General features: G+C 38.5%; 2 protein-coding genes across 2 annotated transcripts; both read left to right on the top strand.

Annotated features, from left to right (window-relative positions):
- Positions 1-1,328: 1,328 nt before the first annotated feature.
- On the top strand, positions 1,329-2,462 carry LOC119077411 (coagulation factor X-like). The gene is made up of 3 exons (XM_037184624.1): positions 1,329-1,679; positions 1,757-2,166; positions 2,239-2,462. Exons 1-3 carry the CDS (start codon positions 1,360-1,362, stop codon positions 2,403-2,405), a joined length of 897 nt encoding a protein of 298 aa, XP_037040519.1. The 5' UTR covers positions 1,329-1,359; the 3' UTR covers positions 2,406-2,462.
- A 5,384-nt stretch (positions 2,463-7,846) lies between these two features.
- On the top strand, positions 7,847-9,149 carry LOC119077399 (beta-1,3-galactosyltransferase 5-like). Its single transcript, XM_037184606.1, has 2 exons — positions 7,847-8,050; positions 8,109-9,149. Exons 1-2 carry the CDS (start codon positions 7,958-7,960, stop codon positions 9,144-9,146), a joined length of 1,131 nt encoding a protein of 376 aa, XP_037040501.1. The 5' UTR covers positions 7,847-7,957; the 3' UTR covers positions 9,147-9,149.
- Positions 9,150-10,772: the final 1,623 nt, after the last annotated feature.

The following is a 10,772-nucleotide window of genomic DNA, read 5'->3' as shown; positions in this document are numbered from 1 at the left end:
AGTTATTATAGGTATCGGGGAATCTGTTACACCGTGCCAAAAGAACGCACTTTTAAACTACGTAAAAGGTGAACTCGCACACGCTACTTTATTGCTGCAAATGATTTTTAGCCATGTCGTCGACTTAATGACTCCTTTTACAAAATGTTGGTATCGAAAAATCGTGTGCGAGTTCACCTTTTACGTAGTTGTAAAATGCGTTGTTTTAGCCAAATTACCCCACGCCCCTTTTCAACAAAAAATTACAAAGAATCATAGTCTTTCGTCAGTGAAGGGCCGTGACGGAAGTCCTAACTCACTAAAAAATTTCCGTAGGACTGACGAACACACGAATTTTTTGACTTTTTCCACCTAATATCTTCAAAGTATTTTCATGCTAGCGATGCGAAAATCCTTATTTTGTCCACTATGGCGTTTTGTTGTCATTCTGAGAGGCGCCATTTTAGGTGAGAAAAAAATCATAATCATCGGCCTAATCTTAACCAATTCTGACATGTCATAGCTCGTTAAACTCGTATGGACGTCCATATTACGAATAATAGTTATTTGTTAGCCAATGGGAGAAAATTGGAAATTTCATCTTTAATTTCATCCAACTTTAAGTTTGCGACCAGAACGAAGCGAGATTAGGCATTAAATTTAAAAATTAGGTAAATTGTATGAAGAAATGGATTTGTCTGTCAGCCGAAACTTTTGAATTACTCACTGAAATTGGCTGAAATTTTCAGGGACCCATAACTCAGAAAATATGGCAGTTAGCAGGTTCGTTTAAAAGACAAAGTTATAGAGCTGCAGACACATGTTTCAGGGTTTTTCTCAAAATTCGCCCATTTGGGAGCTATTAGCGTTTTGGGTGTAGTGATAGAAAATTCGGTTGGAAGGCAAATTTATAGAGTTTTAGATGGAAGCCGACACGTGTTTCAGGGTTTTCCCAAAAGGCGTTCACGTGGGAGACCATTTTCAGTGTCTAGCCCTGTCGTTCGGCTGAGTTTAATAGATGGATACAATCGGATTGGTCTGCAATGCCCTATATTTTAATGCAGATTCAATCGGGTCAATTTAGTGGGTAATAGATAGTAGCGAAAGATATTGCAGGCTAGATCGAAAACAGAGACCATAATGGTCATATTACCGATTCGGCAGCATAATAACTGACCAAACGAGATAATTGTTACTACGAAATCGTATAGCTGACAACAGATTTACGCGAAATGATTAGGCAATCCCAAGATTATGTGGAAAATAATAATGTTCCGCTCTTATCTTACACCTGTTCGGATTCTCATTTTTCTCATTTTTCGTATAAAAACGGTAACATCGTCTTCGATGGGCCAGTTTAAGTTATTTGCTCATATCAAAATGCGCTGCTTGATTCTGATATTGTGTGCGGTGTCTTTGAAAGTCGAAGCTTCCGATTGGTTGAACCGAACCGTTCGTGTCGATTTGATTGTCGACCAATCAACCATCAATGTCAGAACCTTCGATCCAAAGTTTGATTCTCTCGTGCAATCGGAGAACATTTTGAACGCTGTGAATGCCACAAATGGCCAGTATCCTTGGGTCATTCGTACGACAGCTTGGTCAGATCAAGGCGGTGGTTTCAGATTTGGCACTCCGTGTGCGGGCACAATCATCAACAGCAATTTCGTTCTCAGTGATTTCCATTGCATCGGTCAGACGTGAGTTTCATTTTGGTTTCATCATTGGAACGCATTGCCATCATGACCAAGAATATTTCTCTGTGTTCTGCGTTTAGCCTTAACCCTCCAGCCAATTCGATTGAAGCTCTAATTGGATTCGCTCAATGGAATTCATCAAGTACAGCAACCCATTTCGTACGAAGCTATTGGTACATCGAACCATCGCCTGAAAATCGTCCCAATATCGTGCTGTTCAGAATGAACAGCACCATTACGTTCAATCCGAATGTTCATCCCATTCGGTTGCCATTTTATCAAGACTTTGACTACGAAGGCTGGTCTTCCCTGATGCTAGGTTTCCGATCGCCCGATGGACCGTCTACTCCTCACTTGCAGTCAATGGAAGCCAGCATTTTCAACAACAATCAGTGTGACTTCGACAGTGACTTCGCCGACCATGACATCTGTGCTATCGACAGCGGTGAGCTGTACCAAGGACCGATAAGACGTTTTAACTCGTTCACCGGTAGCATTTTCTTTGAAAACATATTTTCGCATGAGCTCTAATCGACTTTTTTCTCTCATTGACGGCGTACAGGAGGAGCGTGGATTGTGTACGAATATGCCGATGCAGGTCTGGTGTTCGTTCCCATTTTAGTCGGGATTCATCAATTCCAGTACGCTAATCAAACGGCATCGTTCGGACGTGCGACCAGAGTCTCTCATTTCGTGGAATGGATTGAAACACTTTCCGCGGAGAATTAGTGTGCGCAGCTAAAATAAAACTTTTTATCTGATGAATAAACAGAAATGTATTTTTAACGCATGAGTCTCATTATAATAGCAACACTTGAACGAATCAAGTGGTGTTCCATGGAAACACTACGAGATTAAAGTGGAGAAAATGGAATTTCGGCAGAGAGATAACGTTCTGCACATATACGAACTGATATGTGAGTTCTTCCATGTAAATGTGAAATCTGAAAATAACTTCAGGAAATCAGTCGTTTCAATCAGTTTCTGATAATTACTGGAAATATCACACAGATCTTTAAAATTTTGCTTACTGTAAAGGTTGAAGATTGTCTAATGAAGATAAAACGGAATCATTTCACATCTTTACAGTATCTGAAGTGTATATATACAACTCAGTCATTGCTCATAGTAGGGTGATTTCGATTTATAGTCAGGTATACAACCAGTCGGTGAAATGAAATTTTGACAGAAAATGTATGGGCAATCTGTCAAAATTTTCAGCTCGTGTGGAGTTAAGAAATTCTAATTTCACCGACTGGCCGTAAACATGAATTATAAAATAATTTAACGTAAAAACGTAAAGACGAAGAGGTATTCTTTTGAAAAACAGCCTACCGAAATCGGACACATTTTCTAGCGGAATTTTTTGTATGTGCCTAGAAAGGACTTCGACACTAGAAGCCAAAACCACTTTCAAAGAAATTCTTCGAAGGTTGTGTGGCTGGTGTGATCAAAAACCGAAAACTTGCACTTTTCTTACAATAATTTCTCCAGTTACACGAGCCGTACAGGGTCGTGTGGGGTGTCATTAGAAAGGTAATCACATGTACTAATGAGTCGAATAGGGACTTGATGGTTTTAAAATTCATCCACACTGAAATATATGCAGTTGAAGTTTTCAACCGAAGACTTACACTGTTCTTACAGAAATTTCTCGAGGTACACAAGTCGTACATGGTTGTGTGGGGTATCATTTGAAAGGTAATTTTAAGTGCCTTTAGGACAAATAGGGACTTATGTGGTTTGGATGCATATGTGATCAAATAGAAGTTGAAATGTTTAAGTGCCCATATTTCATCGCATTATTCAAATGTTAGAATTTTCGTACTACGCGCAAAAGTCCATGTTTAAATGTTACAATTTTGTATTCTACGCGCAAAAGTCCATGTTCAAATGTTACAATTTTGCATTCTACGCGCAAAGTCCATGTTCAAATGTTACAATTTTGCATTCATTTGAACATGGACTTTTGCGCGTAGTACGAAAATTCTAACATTTGAACAACGCGATGAAATATGGGCACTTGAACATTTCAACTTCTATTTCATCGTAGATACATTGCTAAACCACGCATATTTGCTATTGTTAAAAGTGTAAACGGAGAGAAAACGGAGTGCCTTTTTCGTAAGTTGAAATCAAGATTATAAATAGACCGATAAAAAGAGAGCTATTTTCGTAAAGATGCATGCGTATCTGTCGATCTATAGATCGATTATTTTATAAGAGAGGATTCGCTCAGTTGCGGTGTATCTTTTGTTTTAGTCGCTGTACGGTATCGTTTAACTTTTGATTTAAACTAATAGAAAAGGATTAGACGCACTCATGTATTCTTTTTGACGTACTTCAGTCTTTCATGAGGCTAGACTTTTTAGAGTTTTCAAAGTCAGCGATTTTCTCAGTCAATTAAGTGCTTCCCAGTCTTTGGAATTTTGGCGTAAAATTTAAATTCGCAAAGGGATTATCAAATTTTGCGCCAAAATATCATAACCTGGAAACACTTACTTGACTGGGAACATTGCTCAGTTTTAAACATCTTAAAAACCTGTCGAATATGTTTTTTTTTAAATGAACCATAAAAGAAACCTCAAAATTAACTGCATTTTGCCTGGGTCTTTGTCTGAGCAGTCTTTGTTTTCATGTGTTTTAGCTGTACAACGTAGTGTTTAGTTCATGGGGAACACTTTTTGGCTACTTGAATTCAACTGATCCTGAGTCATACCTCAAAATGATAGGAATAGAGTGTTATAATCGCAGCGAGACGACCGAGTGCCAGCAGGTTATAAGTTGCCTTGGGGTACTTGTCAAAATATTTCTTTCTTTTCATCATAACACTCTCTTGCATTACAAATTTAAACTGAGGTCTGGCTCAGAATGTTTTTTACCCAGGACATCAGACCCACAGACTCCTTTAGCTTTTGGGCGCCATCGGGCAAATCGAAAAATAGGCGTCAATTTGCTAAAGTTAAATTTTTTAAAAGGATTTCGGGCGCCATTTTCTTTTGCTCTACTTCGGGCGCCACGGGTATTTGCCCATATAGAAAAGGCTCTGCCCACAGATCAATTAAATTTATCTCCTTTTCGCTCTCCGTGAATGTATTAATGTTCCCAGCAGCAATAATATACAAACATAAAACGATCCACAAAAAAGTACCTGTGTACATGTTCAACCAAAATAACAACATCTCTGCCACACAAGGTTCCTCCACATGCATAAATATGAAAACATTCCAATTTAACAAATTATGTTTTATGAACGCTTAACCATGCTTTAACACGATTCATATTGTTCATCATACATGGAAATTCGTGAAATAAACTTAAAAGTTTGCATAAAATTTCACTGACTTTATATTATGTGGAATACGCGACACATATGAGTACAGTAACATACATACATGAATGAATTAGGTGGGTGAAAAGGGTGAATTATGAATTTTGTACATTTTCATTGTTAGTCACCGGGGAAATCTTTTTTTGTCTGGGAAAAACTTCAATCAACGAAATTCAGCTTTAGCTTCAATTCGTTTGTGTTTACTAAAGTCCTACTTTCAATATATTTCAAGGAATGGAAAACCATAATTTAATGAGAAATAACGCCATCTCGACTGTTATGATGAAAGAGAAGGAAATATAATTTGGACCAATTATTTCAACTTGCCTTGGGTGGATATGTCAAAAAATTGTTTGTAAAATGCAATGACAAGTACCCCAAAGCAAGTTATAATTAACTGGTCTTCGGTTCTCTCGCTCTGATCATCTTGATTTCCACTTACGAAAAAACACTCCACTCTCTCCGTTTACTCTTTAAACAATAGAAACGAGCCGTGGCTTGGTTTGGCTAAACGGAGACAAAATGTAGCGTTTTCTTTGTAAGTGGAAATCGATTCTAACAGTCCATAAGTGATACTGAAGAAATCCTCTGCCAGTCCACGCTACAACAGGTCATCGACACATTACTCTATTTTCGTTAAGTTTATTTTCAAAACTGTAATCTCCAATTTTCCAGTAAGACTGACAACACACATGATGTATTGATGGTATCGACAACTCTTGTCCTAGGGTTGAGTACGTATCTGTCTTAGATGGTTTATTTTACGCGATTCTTCTAGTCTTATTAGTAGCCGTGTGGAAATTGTAACAACTGTGGGTGTGGGTTTGGCAGACGTTTCTTTCAATTTTTCAATTTAAACTGAGTACATCATTTTCATGACCTTGTAAACGTCAGACATAACGAATGAATTGAACGAGCGATTTGCACGAAGTTAACGTCAATTAATTGAGGTCGATGACATAACTGATAACTTAACGAAAACTGAAACGTAACTCCAGTTGATGAGTACAGATATGTAAGATCAAAAAAATCTTAGACGTGTTTTGGGGCCTAGGTACCAAGGCCTAACTAGGCATATATAAAGAAGTCCCGGAAAAAATAGCGCCGATTTCGGTCAGTCGAAATTCAAAAGAATCCCTCTGAGGGAATGTAAACATGAACAGAAAATTAACTCGAAACTTTCACTAACGTATTTGAACGGCAAACGTCAGACAACTGTTAGTGTAACATTAAACGAATCGTCAAATCTTCACTGAGTGAAGAATTTTCCGTTCCTGAACGAGCCCCTGAACGAGCTCTTGGGGTTTTTGTCAAAATATTTCTTTCTCTTTCATAATAACAGGTTTGTTCCAAGGCCATATGAATTGTCAAATTTCATCCATATAACCATGTTGATGTTGAGATTTTCTTGGATGTAGCGGCGTTGAGTTGACGAAAGAAAACGAGGATTTTCGCAATATTTCGAGGTTTATTCACCTCTTCATCAGGCTATAATTGAAAAACACAAAAGAAAAACATTTTGATTTGGTTACAAATTAAACTTAAAACTTATTAACACAGAGTCTTTACCTATTCTTTAACTATAAACACTATTTTGGACCACATTCCGAACTATTTCCAACGACTCATAGCCGAGAAGATGCATATCTGTGACACTGAGAATACAGTAAACCTGCTAAGTGACACAAGTGGTCTTCACGAGTCGTACGTAAATTTGTTCAAAAAGAAGTGAGCACGAACTGTAGATATGGACACTTGGTCCGGACCGTGAATGAGTATGACATACAGAACCAAAGAAGGAAAGATGTTTGTTTATCAACAGAAGTCAGATTGTGATGAGTGTGCAATAAATTAGTAAATTTTCTGTTTATAGTTAAAGAATAGGTAAAGACTCTGTGTTAATAAGTTTTAAGTTTAATTTGTAACCAAATCAAAATGTTTTTCTTTTGTGTTTTTCAATTATAGCCTGATGAAGAGGTGAATAAACCTCGAAATATTGCGAAAATCCTCGTTTTCTTTCGTCAACTCAACGCCGCTACATCCAAGAAAATCTCAACATTTACAACGAACGGCGAAGAAACAAAACACACAATCCATATAACCATAACCTCAATAATATCTCAGTGTAAATCGCGTAGGCGACGTTGCTCGATTTGTATGAAATATCACGTAAGCGACGTTGCTACGGATGAAATTGTCGTTTTTCGGGTTGTCAAAGTTCGTGTTTACAGTTACTTGGAACAAACCTCGATGTTTATTGTGAAGTATGATCGGCCGTATACGGTTTTCCTGCTGTACGCGCAATTTTTGCGTACAAAAGACCTTACAGCAGTTGTGAGAAGCAGAAGATACGGTTTTAACTACGTCCTAGAGTCGAAGCTCGCAGAACACTGACAAAAAAGTGTTGCAGATAACTTTGTCTCCAGGTAATCCATGTTATCTGTTTCAGCTGTAGCAGCTATAAAAGGTTACCTTCAGACAAAGCGACCTGCAACAGGTAAGATTTTCAACTCTTATTTGTCAGTGAAGATAAACTCTTCCAAAGCACTGTGCGTTGACAGTGCGTTGACTCTTCCCTTTAGATGCATTTAGACACACGCACTACGGCGTCGTACGGGCCAAATTTTTGTAAGTGTTGTAAGGTCTAGGTCATCTGTGTTTTGTGGACTTACAAAACTTAAACGAAACACATGAGAACCCAAATCCCATTCGATTTATTCAAATGCGGAACGTATGATTCGACAGATGTTTTAGTGTTTGCACATGATAAGCAGCTGTTTTCATAAGTGACGAAAAACGATTGGCTTACGAGTGTATATGACAAGCTACTGTAGACGATTCAATTTTCAGTAGTTTAAAGTGATCGATAGAGGTAGAGGACCCGTTTCTGTGATGGTAATAAAAAGCCACTGTCAAAAGCCATAGTCGAAATCGGAGCTTAGTTTTAAAAATGAGTTTGCTTCTTCTATCCAGACTGAAATATGTTCGCTGTGTATCCAATCAATTGGTGAAGTGGAGAGTGTTGCTTCTTCTGAGTTTGATTGTAATATCGATTTTCTTTGATTTTCTTCGAATGAACACTAACAAAAATCCTTTTGCAGAGTTTAACGTTCATACTCATCACAGTGTTCAGTCTGCCCACATGGTTCTCTTTATCACCTCATCGTGCAAAGACAAAAATTCTGTTCATGAACGAAGAACTGTGCACTCCATCCACGCCATACGATAGAAATCAAAGAACTGCAGTGATTGTAATACCGTCAGCACGAAAACACTTCAATCGTAGAAGCGTGATACGCCAAACGTATGGTTCAGTTAAGAAAGCGAACAATGTGAAAATCTTGGCCGTCATTTTCATATTGGCAAAGTCGGACGGACGACAAGAAGATGATGAGGCCGACGACAGGCAGCTACTGGCGGAGGCAGATTGGTTTGGTGATGTGATTATCGGCGACTTTGTAGATTCGTACAGAAATCTGACGCTGAAAACGATTATGGCCTACGATTGGTTGACTACCTATTGTAGGAAGGCTCAATTTGTGATCAAAACTGATGATGACACCGTCGTTAATATTTTTGAATTGACCGAGCATTTAAGTTCATTATCACCAGTTGATGTGTCATCATCGAACATTTGGTGTTGCGTTGATCGAAACGAAAGTACGGTGAGCGATGTGACCAGCAAATTTTATGCTTCGTCCACAGACTTTCCAAGCGGAAAGTTCCCAGATCATTGCTCCGGCATTGGTTACGTGACAACGTTTGTTGTGATCGAACGGTTCGTAGAAGACATTTCAAAGTCATTTCCGGGACGAGTTTGCACCCATGAAGATGTGTTTATGACAGCAGTCGTTCCGATGCACATAAATGCCGATTGGAAGTATTTCTGGCGGAAACCGGAGCCCATTCAACTGGTGCATCAAAAGTATAGCATCAGTTGTGTCTTTGAGGATGGAAGGGATGATGTGGATCACTTTCTCAGGGATTTTGTCAGAAATACGACGATGGATGCGGAAAGTAGAAATTTTATTAAGTTCAGGGAAAGGTATCCGAAACGATTTTTCTTCCTCATTGCACATACTGAGGAATTAGAAGAGATTCATCTTCGATTATGGGAAATAATAAAGAAAAGTTATTGAACGCACAGTGGGGTGTTTTTAGGTCGGAACATATTTGAGATTTTCTAGAGTTTTGAAAGTCATCGATGTTTCCAGTCAATAAATTGTTTAGCGTTAGCGAATTCAAATTTTGCGCCAAAATTTCATAAACTGAAAAACTTGCTTGACTGGGAATGTTGATGACTTTTAAAGGTTTTCGTTCCATTTTGCCTCGAAATTAGAATTCTTCCATCGCCAACAGTCGTGTCACCAAGTCCCTATCGTTGACCGGTTTCAATGATCTGCCGATGAATTTTCCAACGTATTGACAGCGAAAATTCGATGATTCCATTCGTCTCGAATTATTGTTTTACGTTAAAATGCGATTTGTCACGTCTGTTCATAGAGGTAGACTACCCGTTAGAGATTGGACCAAGACATTAGTGACCGGACTAAAGACCTTCTTCGTCCGTTTTACTTCTATATACGCAGTAAAGAGTATAACCTGAAGTAAACCACAGCGAGCCGGTGACTTCCATTTTCATTCCAGAGCTGAAATGCCTATCAAATGAAACTCAAAATAAAAATAGGAACAAACAGAGTTTGAACACTCTTCCCTTGCCCATGGCTCACGTTAAGTGAATGAATGAAGAAAAAGAAGGCTGTTTTGACCTCGAGAACTAGCGGCGGTCTAAAAGTCAGAGTAGCCTAGGCTTACACAAGATAGCATCAAAGCTTTCCATGAACAAGTGTAGGATAGTTTGCATTGAGACATTGCCATTTGCTGTTGGAAATTTAGGAAATTGTGGAAAGCTGCTGAGAAATCACCAAAAAAAATCGCAGCAAAGAAAAGAATCGAGCCTAAGCTCAAAATGTACAGCTACGCGCGGTACGTTTCCTTCATTCTAATCCAATTGTTACCGCCATGTCATTTCAACAATAAATCTTTTCGAACTATCGGCTGTGCAGTGTGCATTGACTTGTCTAGCACTTTTCAACGTTTCAGCATTAACGGCTACACCTTACACCAGCTGCTTTCCAATTTGATTTGTCCCGACTGACTTTGATATTAGATTTTTTAAATGTTCACGTCCCCACGTGTTCTATTATTTGTCCTTAAGACCACTCTTATTGTTATTGTTCGTCCTTAAGTACACCTTCACTTCAGAAGTGACGAAATTCAGAAAATTTGACGAAAGTAATTCTCTATCTGCCACCATTCAAGAAATATCTCCAAAACCCCAATTGACCCACCCATTTCCAACTTTCGACATTTTTCACATATGCCCCTCTGTTCTACTCGTAAAACTCTGAGACTTTGCCGAAGAAAGTAACTCTCTATCTGCCACCATTCAAGAAATACCTCTAAAAACATAATTGACCCACCCATTTCCAACTTTCGACATTTTTCACATATGCCCCTCTGTTCTACTCGTAAAACTCTGAGACTTTGCCGAAGAAAGTAACTCTCTATCTTTCGTAACCCAAAAAATATTAGTCCTTTCATCCTACGCTCGAGTAGCTCAAAATTTGGTCACTTTAATCACTCTAGCTCAAACGAATCTGACCCGATTTTTTTAATTATTTTTTTGTTCGAATCGTGTTACGAATACCTTTCATTTGATGGGTCGCACGCCTCTGTAGGTTTCAATACAGCTAAGCTACAGC

This window comes from Bradysia coprophila, unplaced genomic scaffold, assembly GCF_014529535.1.
Source record: "Bradysia coprophila strain Holo2 unplaced genomic scaffold, BU_Bcop_v1 contig_235, whole genome shotgun sequence".
Lineage (NCBI taxonomy): Eukaryota > Metazoa > Arthropoda > Insecta > Diptera > Sciaridae > Bradysia > Bradysia coprophila.
The sequence above is the reverse complement of the archived record's forward strand: the minus strand, read 5'-3'. Positions and strand labels throughout refer to the sequence as shown.